Below are 21,327 nucleotides of genomic sequence, written 5' to 3'. Positions count from 1 at the left end.
ATCCCTAACTATACAGGCAAGAGAGAGGTTTTGCGTGGAACCAGAAGCAGACCTTGTTGTCCATCTTTTTCAGGATGGCCCACCATTTGTTCAAAAGAAAACCACAGGCTCAAAATGGGTTACTTATGATAGGCCATGACACAAAATTGGGCCTTGATACCTAACCTAATTGAAGCTTCAACTTTCCCTGGGAATGTAGCCTTAACCAGTCAGTTAAGAATTTTCTGGTTGGCACCAATGAGGTAATCTGTCACATGGGGCCTCTCCATCCCCCCAAGGGAAGATGAGGTAACCTGGCACATAGACCCTTTCCATTCCCCAAAAGTAGGTTACCTAAACCTTAAATCATCTTTTTTATTGATGACTTCCTCGTTGTACCTTAAAAAAACCTTTCCTGTTCTGTAGCCCTTTGGAGCTCCCCTCTGCTCATTCGTTAGATGGGATGATGCTTGATTCGTGAACCAATCTCTAAAGCCAATTATATTTTTAAAATTTACTCAGTTGATTTTTTTTTTTTTGATTCTGAAACCCGGTGTTGACGTTTTTGTTTGTTTGTTTGTTTTTTAACATATCCCTCTTCTTTCTTGCCAGTCAGGACCTGAATGGGATCTTTTCTATTGTTCTTAACCAATCACACTGAAACTCACAAAAGTGACTCTAATGCTTCAGGCTACAAGTATTGGAGAGCAGTAACATCAATTTTCCAGCTATGTATGTACTCATTTATGTCTGAATGGCTCTGTCGAACGATGTGCCGCTTACCTCAGTTGTGGACTGAAGAGGAACACACAACCTAAAAGTTTCTAGTTTTTTCAGGGATCTTACTCAGGACTATAGCTCTGGAGACAACCTTTCAGATCGCTCTGAGGAACTGCTCCATAGAGGTAAGGGAGAATCCAGGATATAGAGGAGTTTTTTGTTTCTTGCTTTTTTTTTTTTTCTGGAAAAAACAGGTAGTCGAACATTAAGGGACTGCTGGTAATCACAAAGAACAGACAACTCAAGTTAATGATTTCAGTGCTTTTCTGTGTATGAGAAGATGCAAGAATCTGGCTTCCTTGAAACTCGTCCTTAGATATGCATCTTAACTATTAAGGGTCATTGTCCAAATTACAGAGTGCTTCCTGCCTTTCTCCATCTTGATTTCCCCTCAGGGCACACCTTTGGGGAACGGCTGCAGTGGGGGCTGGCTTGATCCTTTTAGAAGTGGAATGGGTGGGGGGGGGGCAAAATTCTCTGCCCACACAGTAATAGAATTTGGAAACGTCTAAAATAATAGACTTGTCCTCTGAGAGCAGGCTGAACTTCAAGGAGTCTAAAACAACGTCTCTTCACGCCTTTCACAAGGAGCAAAGCCCCTCCCTCTGGGTAGGAGCACCATTTCTCCCGCATTCCTCGGGGTACCTCCCAGCCAACGTTCTGGCGGTAAGGATGTAGAACACCCTTCCCTGAGGTCTCCAGAGCTCTGAGAACGATATTACCCGGAAGAGCCTAGGCACAGAGACACCAGGCATGAACCAATGAGGGATCAGGATGAGGGCTTTCCCCGAGTGAGCATGCGTCAGGGGCGGGACCTCCGGCATCCTGTCCTGGCGATCATTTTGCTTGGTGGGGGGTCCGGCGGAGCAGGGAACTGTGCTCGGATACCGTCGTCCTCTGTCGGGGGCTGTTGTCCTCACGGCGTAGTGTGGGAGGAAGGGGACACCACCTAGCCAGCCAAGTCGCGCTCATTTTGGCGTCTCTCTCGTTGGCTCGCTGGTCGGGAACGGGAAGGTCCGAAAGGAGGCTGTGTCCCCGCTGCACAGAGGCGTGTCAAGTTCGGCGATGCAGTCCGGGGTGCCGCGCGCCAGACCCGGAATAAGAGACGCCGCTCCCAGCCCTCTGAGATCACAGAATCCGATGGCGGCGGCGCTGAGGGACCCGCCTCAGGTAAACGCTTGTCCTCCGGGCCCTCACCGTCCTCACCCCACCAGACACTGAAGCCCCCAGTGCGGGGCGCCTGCTCACTTGCCCTCAGCCCCGGCCGCGGTGTCCAGGACGGTGAGGCGGTCGTGGGTGGAGTTCTGTTTCCGACAGATAGTGCGTGGTCGCGTGTAGAAGAGGGTTACAGGAGGAGAGGAGGATACACGGAAAGGTTGGAGGTCGGGACCGGGGTACAGCAACTCTGTGCTTTCTGTTAGAAGCAAGATGCAGTGGGACCAGAGTCAAGCCTGCACTGTTGCTGCTTGAGAAGTTGGCTATCTGTTATACAAGTAATATGAGGTTTGAATCGCAGGTGGGAGGTGGTCTTCCCCAGATCAAAAGAGGCTACAACTAGTTGCAGACAAGAGATCAACTGTGGGAGAAAGGGGGGAGGCAGGAAACACAGGAAGATTAATTGCAATAACCTAGGTGAGTGTTGATGGACCAGAGTGACTGTCCTGGAGTGTGATAAGTTCTGGATCCAGTTTTGGAGAAAGGCCAAGCCAATTGTGGGTGTTGCTGATGACAGATAGGAAGTAGTGATGGATGACCGGAAGGTTTTTGGCCCTTATTAGACAAAGGGATGAAAACTTCATCAACTGGATGGGGACGTCAGCAGCAGGTTAATTTTCCTTGGAAATATCACAAGGTTGTTTTGGCTCTGTTAAAGAGTCTGAGATGTTTCAGAGAAGAGTGAGTGTAGGCAACAAGTGGGCAGCTGGACAGGCAGGTCTGGAAAACTGGGGAAGGCGTTCAGGAATGGAAATTTTCAAAAGTGATGTCTACTGTGTGGACCAGGGTGGAGCTGTCTCACAATTAGGGGGCATGCAGGTTATAGTGGCCATGGTATTAGTAGGTCAGAAAGACTGGTGTGTGCTGAGGAGTGGTTCTCTGGCTCAGGGCCTGGTTGGGTTTGCTGGGCATTGAAAACCCAAGTGAGGTAGAGAAGTGGCAGTGGGAACGGTATGGGAGAGAGGTTGATCTGGCGGGAGGCCGAGGCTTCCATGGGATGAGTGGACGAGTGACAGCTGAGGAGACTTAGGAGTAATTGAGACAAGAAGGCAGTGAGACTGGGTCTGTTGCTTATTTAGTATTACTACTATGTGGCTTCTCCAGAATTTTGTGGTGAGCTTTGACGGGGTGTGGGACGTTTGAGGCTTGCTAGTGGATATGGTCTGCAGCAAATGTCGTCATTTGTTGGTCACTGTGACTGGCAGGGAGATATTTAGGACTGGGTTTTTTTGTTTGTTTTGTTTTGTTTTTACAAAGATTGAGTTGAGACAGAGAAGAGTGTTGTGGCTGCTGAAAGGGCAAAACTGGCAGTAAAAAAAGTTGAAGAGAGTTGAGGGAATATGAAATTCACATGTGGTTCTGGGTGGCTAATAATGAAGCAAAGATTAGAGGCAGTTGGGGAGATCTTCTAAGCAGCGTTTGTGGCTTACTCTGGTGTTGGATCCATTAGAGGACTGGGGTTGTACCGAATCTTTTTTTTTTTTCTTTCTTTCTTTTTGCGGTACGTGGGCCTCTCACCGCTGCGGCCTCTCCCGCTGCGGAGCACAGGCTCCGGACGCGCAGGCCCAGCGGCCATGGCTCACGGGCCCAGCCGCTCCGCGGCATGCAGGACCCTGCCGGACTGGGGCACGAACCCGTGTCCCCTGCATGGGCAGGCAGACTCTCAACCACTGCGCCACCAGGGAAGCCCTGTACCGAATCTTGTTTGAATTTCTCAAGCCCTCTCTGGATGCCAAGCGCCAAATATGTGGGTATGTTCAGGGAGAATTCTATGGTGTGGTGCATGGATGTGGCAGTGCTGTGGAAGCGCAACTGTAGGGTCTGAAATTGTGAGAGAAATGTCATCTACAGAATGATGTGCACATGGAGAGGAAGTGTGAGCTGATGGCCCCCAGGCCCTGCTGTTGAGGCTGTACCGGTGAAGCATGAGCTGACATTTGGCTGTGTCTGGATTCCCACAATTTGGGAGACCCCAGGGGAATTGCTTGGCTGGAGGGACGGGACATTGCAGGTCAAGCCTAGAGCTTAGATGGCTATGTGCCCCCTACCTGTTATTGCTGAGGACTGAACAAAGTGATTAATGGGCTGTGAGGAGACAGAGGGAGTCAATTGCACCAGGACCTGGCATCCTCTCTCAGGTGGGGAGCTCTGGTGGAGGATGACTGGAATAGATATATGAGGAGATGGATTGTGGGTTCTCAGAGGGAGAATGTTCAAGCTTTCATCTATCCCCTTCATGACAGGGTGGTGTGACCTTTCCGGATGTTGCTGTGCGCTTCTCCTGGGGGGAGTGGAAGCTTCTTGATGAGGCTCAGAGACGCCTGTACCTCAGTGTGACGCTGGACATCTATGCACTTATATCCTCGCTGGGTAAGACCCTCACCCTCCCCAGTGACCTGGGCTATGCTCTGTATCCTGCCTCACCCTCACCCCCGCTTCCCGAAGGACGTGTTCTGTCCACCCATGTGGTGTAGAGACAGCTTGTTTCCCCAGTAGTCTGTGTAGTTGTTGTGGTAGGTAGAAGGCTGGGGTATTTGCACTGTCATCTTCTCTCCTGCAGCCCCAGTCCTTGCTATTTTGTAAATTTATTGACTGATTTATTTATTTTTGGCTGCATTGGGTTTTCTTTGCTTCATGCGGGCTTTCTCTAGTTGCGGCAAGCGGGGGCTACTCTTCGTTGTGGCGCTCGGGTTTCTTATTGCGGTGGCTTCTCTTTTTGCAGAGCATGGGCTCTAGGCACGTGGGCTTCAGTAGCTGTGCCACACGGGCTTAGTTGCTCCACAGGATGTGGGATCTTCCCGGACCAGGGCTCAAACCCGTGTTCCCTGCATTGGCAGGCGGATTCTTAACCACTGCGCCACCAGGGAAGTCAGGCTTTTGGGAATCTTAGTTCCCCGACCTGAGGTTGAACCTGGGCCCTCGGAAGTGAGTGAGTGCATGGAGTCCTAACCACTGGACTGCCAGGGAATTCCCTTATGGCCATTTTAACAATACTAATTCTTCCAATCCATGAATATTGGATGTATTTTCATTTGTTTCCATCTCTAATTTCCTTTATTAGTGTTTTATAATTTTTATTGTACACATTTTTCTGCTCCTAGGTTAATTTTCTTCCTAAGTATTTATTGATCTTGATGCTATTACTGCGATTGCTTTCTTCGTTTCTTTCAAGATAGTCCATTGTTACTGTGCTGAAATGCGAGTGATTTTTGTATGTTGATTTTGTATCCTGCAGCTTTCTGATTCTGCTTATTCATTCTAACAGTTTGGTGGGAGACTCTTTAAGGTCTTCTATACATAAGGTCATGTCATCTGCAGAGAAGACTTTGCTTTTCAGATTTAAATCTGTTATTTCTTTTTGTTGCCTAATTGTTCTGTGTAGACTTTAGTACCCTGTGGAATAAAAGTGATCAGAAAGTGACAGTCCTTGTCTTGTTCCTGATTACAGAGAACAAGATTTTAGCTTCTACCATGAATATGAAGTAGGCTGTGGGTTGTCATATTATATGGAGTATATCATGGTGAAGTCTGTTCCTTCTGTACCGAATTTGTTGAGAGTTTATATCATGAAAAGATCATACGATTTTATACTCTACTTGCTAGGGTGGTGGGGTATTGCATACGTTGATTTGTGTACCTTGAGGCATCCTTGCAACCCAAGGGTAAATCAGACTTAATTAGGGTATATTATCTTTTTCTTGTGCTGTTGAATTTGGTTTGGTAGTATTTTATTGAGGATTTCTGTTTAGGTGTTCATCATGAATATTGGTCTGCATTTTTCATGTAGTGTCCTTGGGTAGCAGGGTAATGCTGGCCTCATAAAATGAGTTCAGAAGTTGTTGATGCTATTCAATTTTGGAAGTTTGTGGAGGATTGATGCTAATTCTTTTTAAATGTTTTCTAGAATTCACCAGTGAATGTATCTGGTCCTGGGATTTTCATCCCATTCATTTCTTTTTCTTTTCTTTTTTTTTTTTTTTTCATGCCATCACTGGACCAACAGGGAATTCCCTCATGATTCAGTCTTGGTTGTTCATAGGACTGTTTTCATTTCTTCTAGGTTATGCAGTTTGTTGGCATTTAACTCATCATAATAGTCTCTAATGATCGGTTGCATTTCTGTGTTATCAGTTGTAATGTGTTTTTAATTTCTGATTTTTCTTTTGCAAAATTAATTTTATTATTTTTTTTTTACATCTTTTTTGGAGTATAATTGCTTTACAATGGTGTGTTTCTGCTTTATAACAAAGTGAGTCAGCTATACAAATACATATATCCCCATATCTCCTCCCTCTTGCATCTCCCTCCCACCATCCCTATCCCACCCCTCTAGCTGGTCACAAAGTACCGAACTGATCTCCGTGTGCTATGCGGCTGCTTCCCACTAGCTATCTATTTTACATTTGGTAGTGTATATATGTCCATTACCATTCTCTCACTTTGTCCCAGCTTACCCTTCCCACTCCCCGTGTCCTTAAGTCCATTCTCTACATCTGTGTCTTTATTTTCTGTCCTGCCCCTGGGTTCTTCAGAATCTTTTTTTTACTATTATTCCATATATATGTGTTAGCATACGGTATTTGTTTTTCTCTTTCTGACTTACTTTACTCTGTATGAGAGACTCTAGTTACATCCATCTCACTACAAATAACTCAGTTTCATTTCTTTTTATGGCTGAGTAATATTCCATTGTATATATGTGCCACATCTTCTTTATCCATTCATCTGTTGATGGATACTGAGTTTGCTTCCATGTCCTGGCTATTGTAAATAGAGATGCAATGAACATTGTGATACATGATTCTTTTTGAATTATGGTTTTCTCAAGGTATATGCCCAATAGGGGCATTGCTGGGTTGTATGGTAGTTCTATTTTTAATATTTTAAGGAGGCTCCATACTGTTCTCCATAATGACTGTATCAATTTACTTTCCCGCAAACAGTGCAAGAGAGTTCCCTTTTCTCCGCACCATCTCCAGCATTTATTGTGTGTAGATTTTTTGATGATGGCCATTCTGGCTGCTGTGAGGTGATACCTCATTGTAGCTTTTTCTTTTTTTAAAATTATTTATTTATTTATGACTCCATTGGGTCTTCGTTGCTGCACGGGGGCTTTCTGTAGTTGCGGCGAGTGGGGGCTACTCTTCATTGTGGTGCGTGGGCTTCTCATTGCGTTGGCTTCTCTTGTTGCAGAGCATGGGCTCTAGGTGCGCGGGCTTCAGTAGTTGTGGCTCATGGGCTCTAGAGCGCAGGCTCAGTAGTTGTGGCACACAGGCTTAGCTGCTCAGCAGCACGTGGGATCTTCCCAGACCAGGGCTTGAACCCGCGTCCCCTGCATTGTCAGGCAGATTCTTAACCATTGCACCACCAGGGAAGACCCCTCATTGTAGTTTTGATTTGCATTTCTCTAATGATTAGTGATGTTGAGCATCCTTTCTTGAGTTTGTTGGCAATTTGTATATCTTCTTTGGAGAAGTGTCTGTTTAGATCTTCTGTCCACTTTTGGATTGGGTTGTTTGTCTTTTGATATTGAGCTGCATGAGCTGCTTGTAAATTTTTCAGATTAATCCTTTGTCAGTTGCTTCATTTGTAAATATTTTCTCCCATTCTGAGGATTGTCTTTTTGTCTTGTTTATGTTTTCCTTTTCTGTGCAAAAGCTTTTAAGTTTCATTAGGTCTCATTTGTTTATTTTTGTTTTTATTTCCATTTCTCTAGGAGGTGGGTCAAAAAGGATCTTGCTATGATTTATGTCATAGAGTGTTCTGTCTATGTTTTCCTCTAAGAGTTTTATAGTATCTGGCCTTACATTTAGGACTTTAATCCATTTTGAGTTTATTTTTGTGTATGGGGTTAGGGAGTGTTCTAATTTCTTTCATTTACATGTAGCTGTCCTGTTTTCCCAGCACCACTTATTGAAGAGGCTGTCTTTTCTACATTGTATGTTCTTGCCTCCTTTATCAAAAATAAAGTGACCAGGGCTTCCCTGGTGGCGCAGTGGTTGAGAGTCTGCCTGCCGATGCAGGGGCCACGGGTTCGTGCCCCGGTCCGGGAAGATCCCACATGCTGGGGAGCGGCTGGCCCTGTGAGCCTGTGTTCTGCAACGGGAGAGGCCACAACAGTGAGAGGCCCACGTACCGTAAAAAAAATATATATATATATGGTGACCATATGGGTGTGCGTTTATCTCTGGGCTTTCTTTCCTGTTCCATTGATCAATATTTCTGTTTTTGTGCCAGTACCATACTGTCTTGATTACTGTAGCTTTGTAGTATAGTCTGAAATCCCGGCGCCTGATTCTTCCAGCTCCATTTTTCTTTCTCAATATTGCTTTGGCTATTCGTGGTCTTTTGTGTTTCCATACAAATTGTGAAATTTTTTGTTCTAGTTCTGTGAAAATTGCCATTGGTAGTTTGACTGTAGATTGCTTTGGGTAGTATAGTCATTTTCACAATGTTGATTCTTCCAATCCAAGAACATGGTGTATCTCTCCATCTGTTTGTATCATCTTTAATTTCTTTCATCAGTGTCTTATAGTTTTCTGCATACAGGTCTTTTATTGTCTCCTTAGGTAGGTTTATTCCTAGGTATTTTATTCTTTTTGTTGCAATGGTAACTGGGAGTGTTTCCTTAATTTCTCTTTCAGATTTTTCATCATTAGTGTATAGGAATGCAAGAGATTTCTGTGCATTAATTTTGTATCCTGCTACTCTATCACATTCATTGATTAGCTCTAATCGTTTTCTGGTAGCATCTTTAGGATTCTCTATGTATAATATCATGTCATCTGCAAACAGTGACAGCTTTACTTCTTCTTTTCCAGTGTGGATTCCTTTTATTTCTTTTTCTTCTCTGACTGCTGTGGCTAGGACCTCCAAAACTATGTTGAATAACAGTGGTGAGAGTGGACATCCTTGTCTTGTTCCTCATCTTAGAGGAAATGCTTTCAGTTTTTCACCATTAAGAATGATGTTTGCTATGGGGTTGTCGTATATGGCCTTTATTATGTTGAGGTAGGTTCCCTCTATGCCCACTTTCTGGAGAGTTTTTAATCATAAATGGGTGTTGGTATTTTTTAGTCTTCTCTTTTTTCTTTGTGTACCTAATGGCTTGTCAATTATTTGTCTTTTCAAAAAAGAACTTGTTTCTTTATCTTCTCTTTTTTCTAGTTTCTGGTTTTATTTATTGCTGCTCTGATATTTCTTACTTCCTTTCTTCAGGTAATGTTGGGTGTAATTTGTTCTTTCTTTAGTTCCTTGAGACATAAATTTGTTTGAGGTCTTTCTTTTTCTAAACATGAGCATTTATTGCTCTAAATTTTTCACTTAAAAAAATATATATATCTTGAGACCTATTTTATTTGTTTATGTTTTTGGCTGTGCTGCATGGCTTGCTTTCAAAATTTTCTATTTGTGATTGTTTTTTTTTAAGGTGTATAGCAAAGTGATTCGGTTATAGATCTATATGTATATATCTATATATCTATTTTTAAAATTCTTTTCCATTATAGTTGATTACAAGGTATTGAATATGGTTCCCTGTACTATACAGTAAATCCTTGTTGTTTATTTTATATATGCCAGTGTCCATCTGTTAATCCCATACTCCTGATTTATCCCTCCCTCACTTCCCCCTTTGGTAACCATAAGTTTTGTCTGTAAGTCTGTGTCTGTTTTGTATGTAAAGTTCATTTGTATTATTTTTTTAGATTCCACATGTAAGTGATATCACATAATATTTGTTTTTTTCTCTGATTTACCTGACTTAGTATGATAATCTCTAGATTCATCCATGTTGCTGCAAATGGCATTATTTCATTAATTTTTAATGACTGAATAATATGTAATTGCCTTTTTTTTTTTCCTGCACTGCAAGTCTTGTGGGATCTTTGTTCCCCGACCAGGGATTGAACCCAGGCCCAAGCAGTGAAAGTGCTGAGTCCTAACCACTGAACCACCAGGGAATTCTCTGTAATTGCTTTTTTTTTAACATTTATTTATTTATTTGGTTGTGCTGGGTCTTAGTTGCAACAGGCAGGCTCCTTAGTTGTGGCTCGCTGCATTCTGAGTTGCAGCACGCAGGCTCCTTAATTGTGGCATGTGAACTCTTGGTTGGAGCATGTATGTGGGATCTAGTTCCCTGACCAGAAATTGAATCTGAGCCCCCTGCTTTGGGAACGTGGAGTGTTAACCACTGTGCCACCAGAGAAGTCCCTGTAGTTGCTTTTTGACAGTTTTTTTATGTGCTTCAGTGAAGTTCCCTTTGATCAAACCTGTGAGCATCAGGACATCTACTCTTCTTCCTGGATTTAGAAAGTTTTCAACCATTGTTTCTTTAAATGTGCTTACTACCACTTTCTGTCTTATCTTTCAAGGGCTCTAAAAATACAAATAATGTTTTGCTTTATATTTCATAATCCGCATAGGCTTTCTTTACTTCATTCTTTTCCTTTTTTCTCCCCCTCACTGGATAATTGAAACACCTGTTTTCATGTTCCTAGATTTTTACTTTTACTTGATAAAATTCACTGTTGATACTCTCTCCATTGTGCTTTGTTGTTTGTTTCATTGTATTCTTCAGCACCAAAATTTCTGTGGGCTCATTTGTTTGTTTGTTTTAAATGGAAGAGTGTCATCATTTTATTACAATTAATGCTCAACAAATGAAAATAATTTTACCAACAGGCTTCATGCCCTATAGATGAAAGTAATTTACTAACTCAGAATTTTTGCAAGTACATGAAATTTCCATTTTATTATACGGTTTTATATTAAACTAGTCAAAGCATTTCCTACATGTATTCCAGTATAGCTCTTTTGGAATGATTTTCATCAGTCCTAACATGTGAGTGTACCAAGGATCTTGAATCTAAACGAACTTTCAAATGACTAACTTTTAGGTAAACAAGAAATAAAGTCATCAGATTATTGGGACTACTCTTTCTCAACAGATATTTGTTGAAATGCCTCTTCTAATACAAGAATTTTGTGTTTGAACATTCAGAACACAAAGGTAGAACAAAAGTACATTAAAAGAAACTTCTGAAGCTTAAGCCTATATTCATAATTCTTTGACAAAAGCAAAGCATCCTTCCTGCAATTTAAATGGGTCTTCATACTTTTGTTCTCTTCATCTGTGTCTTTATTTCTGCCTTGCAGACCTGTTCATCTGTACCATTTTTCTAGATTCCACATATATGAGTTAATATATATGTATGGTCACAAAGGGAGGAAAGTGCAGGGGGTGGTGGTGGGATGAATTGGGAGATTGGGATTGACATATATACACTAATATGTATAAAATAGATTAATAACAACTTGCTGTATAAATTTTTTTAAAAGTGTCTTCAATATTTCCGTCTAGTTTCCATCTAGTCTCAAAATAGATGCCTAAGGCATATACTTCATATATATACCATTTTGGTTCTGGTTGCTTTCATTATTCTTGAAGATTTTAATACCCATACAAGTCCAAAGGTGTAAGAACACATAAACTGTTCTGGTAATGGGTAAGATCAGACTGTTAAAACACAAGGTGGTTGTGCTATTTCATTGCTGTAGGAAGTTTTCTTTCAGAAACCGAATAGAATTGTCCTGCTGAAAAACCAGTGCAATAAGGCCAGTCAGTGTAGAGACAGTCTTCCTTACCACATATTAGTTGACACCCTACTGGTATTAAGAGGATTTATTTGTTGTGTGTCTGTATGTATATGTATGTGTGTGATCATATATATAATGATCTGGTATTGCTCCATTTCTTTTTATTTTGATGTGTCTTCTTAGCTGCCTGTGGTATCACATTAATAATTCCATCAATGGGTACAGATGAACCTATTTGCAGGATAGGAAAAGAGAGGTAGACGTAGAGAATGGACATGTGGACACTGCGGGGAAGGGGAGGGTGGGATGAATTGGGTGATTAAGATTGACATATATATACTATGTGCATAAAATAGATAGCTAGTGGGAACATGCTATAAAACACAGGAAGCTCAGCTCAGTGCTTTATGACGACCTAGATGGGTGGGATGGGGGTTGGGAGGGAGGTCCAAGAGGGAGGGTATATAGGTATAGATATAGCTGATTCACTTTATTGTACAGCAGAAACTAATACAACATTGTAAAGCAATTATACTCCAATAAAAAAAGTAAAAAAAATCCCATCAATAGTTTGATAGGCAATTCCCACATATTCATTTATCAATTCATCTGTTGATTCTTCACATCTGAGTGTCTTTTCGGAGAGTGGGCATGCTAGAAACTGCAGTATCATTGGTTGAAAGTGTGGGGTGATTTCTCCATCCTTTTGTTCCTCTCAGCCAACGTTCATGAGCCTAGTGGGTGCTGGTATTATAGGCAACTGGATAAAGGTGAACCTGTCCCCTGCAGCTCTTAGGTGTGGCAGCCAGGGACTGTCTCTCAGTGCACCCTCGGCCAGTCAATTTTGTTCTTTTTCATTTCTGTCTTTGTTGAGCAACTTGTTTTCTTTGTGTATTGTTTACCTTACTTTGTCAAATTGTCTATCTGTGTTTTGTTGCTTCACTGAACTTTGTTCAAACAATAATTTTGAATTCTTTGACCGTTTGTAGATCTCTATTTCCTTGGGTGTGGTTTCTGATAAATTATGGTATTTCTGTATTGGTTTCATGTTTCATTGATTTTTTGTGTTTCCTGTAGCCTTGCATTTATGTCTGCTGATTTGATGGTGTAGTCATTTTTTCCCTTCACATTACAGTGTTGGTGGGGAAAGACCTCCACTGATGGTGAGTGCAACATTGGGCTGTGGTCATTCTGGCTCCAGGGAAGGTCCAGCTGTGTTGGTCTCTGTGCAGCTTCTTCACCTGAAGTCAGTGTCAGCAAAGATATCAGGAGTCCTCAATCAACCAGGCTGAGGGTGTCCAAATTTGGTGGAGAAGGCTGCTGAGGAATTCCTGATCTCTTTTTCTCCTACGGAGTACTTTGTGGGCAAGGGGATCCCTCCTGGTGCCCAGTCGGCTCTTGGGAACCCTATTGGTTGTAGTGGCACTGGTGTCTAATATGTGGGTACCTGTTGAGCATCCACAGAACTGGGATGTTGTGTACAGGCACTTGTGGAGCGACAGTGGTTCTGGAGTCTGGGTCACTGGATAGCCTTCAGCAGCCTTGGCTTTGGTTTTTTTATTATTATTTTTATTTTATTTATATTTTTGGCTGCCTTGGGTCTTCGTTGCTGTGGGCGGGCTTTCTCTAGTTGTGGTGAGCAGGGGCTACTTTTCGTTGCAGTGAGCAGGCTTCTCATTGTGGTGGCTTCTCTTGTGGTGGAGCACGGGCTCTAGGTGCGCAGGCTTCAGTAGTTGTGGTACGTGGGCTCTATAGTTGTGGCTTGTGGGCTCTAGAGTGCAGGCTCAGTAGTTGTGGTGCATGGGCTTAGTTGCTCCATGGCATGTGGGATCTTCCTGGATCAGAGTTCGAACCCATGTCTCCTGCATTGGTAGGCAGATTCTTAAGCACTGTACCACCAGGGAAGCCCTTGGCTTTGGTTTGTGATGTGTGACTATGCAGGGAGCAGCTATGGAGTCTGTGTCTGGCTGCACATGTAGATGGTGGCTGTGGGTCTGTGGAGCTGGCTTGTCTATAGTGAATTTGTCTCCAGTGCCTGACACACTGGAGTACATGGTGTAGCTGTGGAGTCAGGGTCTGGAATGCCGACACACACAGCAGGTGCAGCACCTCTGGTTCCAGGACATGTACAGGGTTGGGGGGTGTGGCAGCCCTGATCCTGGATTGGTACAGCAGGTCCAACTGAGGGGTGGCCCAGTAGTTTCATACTCACCAGGGCATCCACTATGGTCATGGTTGTTGGATAACTCAGTGGCGAAAGCTCCAGTGTCCACTGTAGAGCAGGCAACTGGGGTCTTCTGCAGCGCAGGCCACTTGGGACTGCAATAGCACCCAACCTGTGGCTGATAGAGGTAGCCCAGTGATAGCCTGGCCTCCATTTCCTAGTCATCTCCAGATGTCTCTGCTAAGACAGTCTCTCCAGAAATCCTTTCTGTGTGCATACTCCTTTTTTTTATGCTCCACTCTGTTGTAGTGTGTTCTTAATTGGACTCTCGAGCCTTCCAGGGCTAATTAATTTCCTTCATGAATAACTGTTTAACTGGTGGTGAAGGGCGGTATCTCCTATTCTACTGTTTTGTTGACGTCACTCACCTTGTGCTCTTTCCTGGGTCTGCTGTGTGCTGAGTTGCTCTGGGACAGTGCTGGCCATTCACTTGTTCTTTTTCTTTCAGTGCTTGGTTCCAGGTACTTGCACAGTTAGGGCTTAGGGCAAAGTAAGGTAAAGGACTCTTAGAAGAGTCCTTTGTGAATCATGGGATGGACATGACTCTAGCCATGGCAAGGTGGGCTCAGAGTTGGCCTGGTTCTGGTGAATTACAGCTGGGGAGGGTGTGACATAAGGGCCGTGTTAAGAATATACCAGGAACCCAGGGACTTCCCTGGTGGTGCAGTGGTTAAAAATCCGCCTGTTGGGCTTCCCTCGTGGTGCAGTGGTTGGGAGTCCGCCTGTTGATGCAGGGGATGTGGGTTCGTGCCCCGGTCCGGGGGGATCCCACATGCTGCAGAGCGGCTGGGCCCATGGGCCCTGGCTGCTAGGCCTGCGTGTCCGGAGCCTGTGCTCCATGACGTGAGGGTCTGCGGTGATGGGAGGCCCGTGTACTGCAAAAAAAAAAAAAAAAAAAAAAAAAAAAAATTCCACATGTCAATGCAGGGGACACAGGTTTCAGCCCTGGTCCAGGAAGATCCCACATGCTACAAAGCAGCTAAGCCTGTGCGTCACAACTACTGAGTCTGCAGTGTAGAGTCCACGAGCCACAATTACTGAGCCTGTGCACCACAACTACTGAATCACATGTGCCTAGAGCCCATGCTCCGCAACAAGAGAAGCCACTGTAATGAGAAGCCTGCGCACCGCAACCAAGAGCAACCCCCACTCACCACAACTAGAGAAAAAGGCTGTGTGCAGCAATGAAGACCCAACGCAGCCAATCAGCATATATATATATATATATATAAAATCTTTTTTTAAAAAAACAACAAAGACTATACCAGGAACCTGTCCTTGTTCAACGAGAATTTTGGTGCCATTGCCAGTGTCCACACCACATTTCTACCTTTATGCCTCCACCTTTGACCCTTTGCCAACCTGTCAGTTCAACTACTTTGTCATTTCTACTGTGATTTCCAGCCAAGTGAAAATCTCTACCTCTCTGAACTCCACATCTCACACATTTCTCTCACCACCCTTTCTCTATTACTCTGTAACCTTGCCTTTCATATGTTCTGCTGTGAGGTGTGTGAACATATGCTTAAATTGACCTCGAAAAGCACATAATCTGTTGTGATTGTGTTTTCATGGCCTTGATCACACCCTTCTACTGTGCTTCACATCAGCAGTAGAAAAGGTCCTGCAGGAAGCTGTGGTCAGAGAAACAAGCCCTAGACCCTGCTTCTCTTCCTTATGTCACACCCTATTTTTGTATCCTTCCCCTGTTGAGGTCTCTACCATTTTCATATTGTGAGGACCCAGGAATGCACAGCAGCTTCTGCTTAAACTGATTTCCAGCTCCCTAGTCTTGAAAAGTATCCCATTTGCTTGAAAAGATTCATTCTTAGATGAGATAGCTGCACATTTGTGGTGAGTTTGCTCCCTCTCTGGAGTCAACGTGTACTTCAAGAGTGTTTCTTTGCATTCAGGTTGCTGCTGTGGAGCAGAAGGTGAGGAGACATCCTGTGAAGAAACTGTTCCTGTAGGAGTGTCACAGGCTGGGTCTCCTAAGGCAGCTCCATTTTCCCAGAAGACACACCCCTGTGAGATGTGTGGTCCAGTCTTGAGAGACATTTTCCAGTTGGCCGAGCATCAGGGAACACAACACAGCCATAAACTGTTGAGATGTGGAGCATGTGCAACAACATTTTATATGCCTTTGAATAGCATTGTACACAGGGCTTCATTTTTCAGGAGCCACAGATTCCAAGTGTCACAGAAGCCTCTTACTTCTAGGAAGATCCGGGCCAGCGTGGGACATCTGCAGCAGCAGACCACTCATACTGTGGAGAAGCCAAGCAAAATCACCCAGTGTGGGTCAACTTCACAAGGCAGGAAAAATCATCACACCTGGGGAGAATGCAAGAAAGCCCTCAGCCCCAAACACACACTTGTTCAGGACTGGTGTGTCTACACTGAAAGACAGTGTTTTGTGTGCAGTGAATGTGGGAAAACATTCAGGTACAAATCCGCATTTGTTATGCACCTGAGAGTACACACTAGAGAAAGGCTTCATGTGTTTAGCAGAAGTGACAAATCCTTTAGACAAAGCTCAACCATCAGTCAACATCGAAAAATTTATACTGGTTCAGGACAGGACAAGTGCAGCAAATGTGGGAAATCCTTAACTCAAAAATGTGTCCTCATATATCCCCAGAGATTGCACAGTGGAGAAAACAGTTCTGTGTGCAGCGACTGTGCAAAGTCTTTTTCCCATAGCTCTGTGTTCATTCGACACAAGAGAGTATTTTCTGGAGAAAGGTTTTATAAGTGTAGTGACTGTGTGAAATCTTTTACCTGTAGGTCTGCCCTCATTTATCATCAGAGATCTCACACAGGAGAAAGGCCTTATGAGTGCAGTGAATGTGGGAAGTCCTTTACCACTAACCGCACCCTCCGTTCTCATCAGAGATCTCACACGGGAGAAAAGCCTTATAAATGCACTGAATGTGGAAAGTCTTATACCTCTACCAATGCTTTCCGATATCATCAGAGAGTTCATTCTGGAGAAAGGCCTTATGAGTGCAGTGAATGTGGGAAATCTTTTATGTCTAGGTCTGCATTCATTTCTCATCATAGATATCACACAGGAGAAAGGCCTTATGAGTGCAGCGAATGTGAGAAATCTTTTGTCTCTAGGGCTGCCCTCAGATATCATCAGAGATCTCACACAGGAGAAAAACCTTATGAGTGCACCGAATGTGGGAAATCTTTTACCACTAACTCTAACTTCCATTATCATCTAAGAGTTCACACTGGAGAAAGGCCTTATGAGTGCAGTGAATGTGGGAAATGTTTTACCAGTAGCTCTAACCTCCATTATCATCAAAGCACTCACACTGGAGAAAGGCCTTATGAGTGCAATGAATGTGGGAAAACTTTTATTACTCCTGCTATTCTTCGTTACCATCAGAAAATTCATTCTAGTGAATGGCCTTTTACGTGCAGTGAATGTGGGAAATCTTTTACCTCTAAATCCAACTTTTGTTATCATCTGGGGGTTCATTCTGGAGAAAGGCCTTGTGTAAGGTGCAGCGAATGCGGGAAATCCTTTACCAGTAGCAGTACCCTCCGTTATCATCAGAGAATTCATTCTGGAGAGAGGCCTTATGAGTGCAATGACTGTGGGAAATGTTTTATGTCTGGGTCTGCCCTCAGATATCATCAGAGATTACACACAGGAGAAAGGCCTTATAAGTGCAGTAAATGTGGGAAGGCTTTTAAAACTAGCTCCAACCTCTGTTATCATCAGAGAGTTCACAGAGGAGAAAGACCTTATGAGTGCAGTGAATGTGGGAAATCCTTTACTTCTGTCTATTATCTGTGTAATCATTATAGATTTCATTCTGGAGAAAAGCCTTATAAGTGTAGCAAATGTGGGAAATCCTTTACCCTTAGGAATAGCTTCATTCAACACCAGAAAGTTCACACAGAAGGTCTTTATGGATGTAGTGAGTGTGGGAAACCTTTTCAGAGTAAGTGTGGGCTTATTGAACACCAGAGAATTCACACAGGAGAAAGGCCTTACAAATGCACTGAATGTGGGAAATCTTTTATTACTAATTACCTCTTCCGTGTTCATCAGAGAAATCACACTGGAGAGAAGCCTTATAAGTGCAGTGAATGTGGGAAATCTTATACCGCTAGCTCTACCCTCCGTTATCATCGTAGAACTCATACTGGAGAAAAGCCTTACAAATGCACCAAATGTGGGAAATCTTTTACCGCTAATAACCATCTCCGTGTACATCTGAGAAATCACACTGGAGAGAAGCCTTATGAGTGCAGTGAATGTGGGAAATCCTTTACTAGCAACTCTAACCTTCATTATCATCAGAGTACTCACAGTGGAAAGAAACCTTATGAGTGCAGTGAATGTGGGAAATCCTTTACCAGCAGCTCTAGCCTTCGTTATCATCAGAGTGCTCACACTGGAGAAAGGCCTTATGAGTGTAGTGATTGTGGGAAATCATTTGTCCAAAGAAATCTCCTCATTATACACCAGAGAGCTCACACTGGAGAAAGACCTTATAAGTGCACTGAATGTGGTAAATCTTTTACTCATAGCTCCACCCTCAATTATCATCAGAGAGTTCACAGTGGAGAAAGGCCTTTTAAGTGCAGTGAATGTGGGAAATCTTTTATTAACACCTCCAAACTGCGTTGTCATGAGAGAGGTCACACTAGAGAAAGGCCTTAAGAGTGCCCTAAATGTGGGAAATCTTTTATGAGCAAATCCTTCTGAGGATTGGAGAGTTTACACGAGAGAAAGGCATAGATGTACAGGGAATGTGCAATTTCCTTGTTCAGTACAGAGGCAGTGGAGAAAACTGAGGGGCCATTGGTCTGAATTGAATCTCACCTCAAGTGCTTCTGAGGGCATGAATTTTTTTCCCTTACTCAAATTAGAGATTATAGGGTATTGAGGCACTGTTGGAGAGTGTGTATTCCTCCAAGTCTACAGAGAACTATATTTCCCAATGTCCACAATTCTTTGAGCTAATGTTGCTATTTGTAAGACCATTGGGTCCAGGGGGAACCATAATTGGTACAGAAACTCTGGTTTAGTAGGGAGTGGAGGACATTGCAGCCAACTAGATGGAATGTACCTCTTCTAAAAGTGTATCCAGATTCTGTGACATTGACTGTGCAAGATCAGTTTATACACTGATTCTAGTGAATTTCACTTCAAGACCCTTACTGCAGAGGCAGGAAAGGAAGAGAAAAGGGGATGTAGCTCTTGTGATCTAGGCAGCATGCCTGTTGGCTCAGGTAGAAATGTACTTCATTGCTCTTCATATTTGCTATCACTGAGGGAAGACTGATCCCCAGAGAGCACAAGGAGAGCATTAGTGGATTCAGTATATGGTTGCCAAACCTATTTTCCAAAGGGAGTGAGACATACAGATTTTTTCATCTTGAGACAATCTTTGAATCTATATTAAAGTATAATTTACATGTACTAAACTGCATATGTTTGAAGTATTACAAGTTAATAAGTTTTCACCTAGGTATGAATCTCAAAACCATCACCAGAGTTCTGATACTGCCCATATTTACCTCATGACCTATTATTATCTCTCCTTGCCCTTCCCACCTCTCCAGGTAATCACTGATGTACTTTTCCTTAGAATAGATACCTTTGCATTTTTTTTGAATTTATCTAATTGGAATCATAAGCTGTTTACTGGGTTTTTCTTCTGAGTTCGTTTGTTTCATAATTATTTGAGATTCATCAGTGATATAAACGAATAGCTCATCTCTTTATTTTTTGATGAGTAGTATTCTTATTTGGATGTACCACTGTTAGTTTACCCATTCATCTTTTTATGGGCATTTAGGTTATTTCTAGGTTTTCACTCTTGAAAATAAAGCTGCTACAAACATTTGCATCAGTTCTTTATGTGGATTATGTTTCTTTTATCTTTTATTGATAACTCAGTGCAGTGTCTGAATCACTGGGTAGATGAACGTGTAACTCCTGATGAAACTAAGAAACTGGTCTAAAATGACTTCCCATTTTCATTCCCATCAAAACTGTAGGAGAGTTCCAGTTTCTCAACATCCATGCCAATCGTTAATGTCAGCCCTTTTAATAAGTGAGTAGTGCTATCTCAGCGAGGTTTTAATTGGTTTTAATTGCATTACCCTAGAGATTTGTGATTTTTTTTTTTTTTTTTTTTGTGGTACACGAGCCTCTCACTGTTGTGGTCTCTCCTGTTGCAGAGCACAGGCTCTGGACGTGCAGGCCCAGCAGCCATGGCTCACGGGCCCAACTGCTCCACGGCATGTGGGATCTTCCCAGACTGGGGCATGAACCCGTCTCCCCTGCATTGGCAGGCAGACTCTAAACCACTGTGCCACCAGGGAAGCCCAAGATTTGTGATTTTTAGCATTTTTTAATGCTGTATATCTTCTTATTTATTTATTTTTGGCTGCATGGGTCTTAGTTGCTGTGCGCAGGCTTTCTCTAGATGTGGCGAGCAGGGTCTACTCTTCGTTGTGGTATGCAGGCGTCTCATTGCGGTGACTTCTCTTGTTGCGGAGCTTGGGCTCTAGACATGTGGGCTTCAGTAGTTGTGGCTCACAGGCTCTAGAGCACAGGCTCAGTAGTTGTGGCACATGGGCTTACCTGCTCCGTGGCATGTGGGATCTTCCCAGACTATGGATCGAATTGGTGTCCCCACATTGGCAGGTGGATTCTTAACCACTGTGCCACCAGAGAAGTCCCTGTATGTCTTTTGTACAATTCCTGATCATATCATTTGTCTAATTTTTTAAAATTAATTATCCCTGTTTCCATCACTTAAGTCTGGGCATTGTGTAAAACAATAAATCTAGCCCTGCTTTGTAGCTTTTGCCAATTTCCAAGGTATAAATTCTCCCACTATGAAAGTGGGATGTTCTCAGAGAAGGAGCTGAAAAATTCTACTTGGGTCCCCTGGATGTTGGGTGGAAAACTAAACTTAGCATCTGGTTCATTATAAGGGGTTTTCACTCTCTGAACACTCTTCAAAGTTCCTTTTATCTTTCCCTTTCTGTAATTATTGACTGATGGTCTCCAATAGGTATTTACCCTTCATGGAGTTCACCACCACTTGGGGCTGCTTTTCCAGACATCCCAATTGGTTGGTGGGGTCACTGTGGGTCTCTCCATCCCTGGTGAGGCTTCTCAGAAGGACTCGAGCCCAGGAACACCAGGTGGAAGGTCCTGCCGGTGACCATGGGGGAAGGTTCCCAACCTGGTGAGGCCTTTTACTCAGGCCCACATGCTCCATGCCACCGGCCATGTTTGATCTGAGGTGGCATTTCAGGACAGCGGGGAAGGGGTGAGCCATGTACGGCACAGAGTGGGGGTGGCAGGAGGGCAGTGGTGGCCTGAGGACCCCGGAGACACCTAAAAGTGTTGGCGTCTGCCAAGGAGATTTAGGAAGGACCCTAAAGTTTCCATTGTTCATCCCTAAGGCGATGCCCTGCCCAGAGTTCTGGATCCCTCTTGCCATTGGAGGTCCCTGAGCAATGCGTGACAGTGCAGGCAGGATGCAGGC

The 21,327-nt window shown here is 43.4% G+C and overlaps 1 protein-coding gene across 1 annotated transcript; it reads left to right on the top strand.

Annotated features, from left to right (window-relative positions):
• Window positions 1–1,970: 1,970 nt before the first annotated feature.
• LOC137215622 (zinc finger protein 585A-like) lies at window positions 1,971–19,674 on the top strand. The gene is made up of 3 exons (XM_067721097.1): window positions 1,971–3,725; window positions 4,218–4,344; window positions 15,709–19,674. The coding sequence occupies exons 1-3, from the start codon at window positions 3,720–3,722 to the stop codon at window positions 18,477–18,479; spliced, it is 2,904 nt and encodes a 967-aa protein (XP_067577198.1). The 5' UTR covers window positions 1,971–3,719; the 3' UTR covers window positions 18,480–19,674.
• Window positions 19,675–21,327: the final 1,653 nt, after the last annotated feature.

Source organism: Pseudorca crassidens, chromosome 20 (genome assembly GCF_039906515.1).
Source record: "Pseudorca crassidens isolate mPseCra1 chromosome 20, mPseCra1.hap1, whole genome shotgun sequence".
NCBI lineage: Eukaryota > Metazoa > Chordata > Mammalia > Artiodactyla > Delphinidae > Pseudorca > Pseudorca crassidens.
Note: the sequence above shows the minus strand (reverse complement) of the source record. Positions and strands in the feature narration are given on the sequence as shown.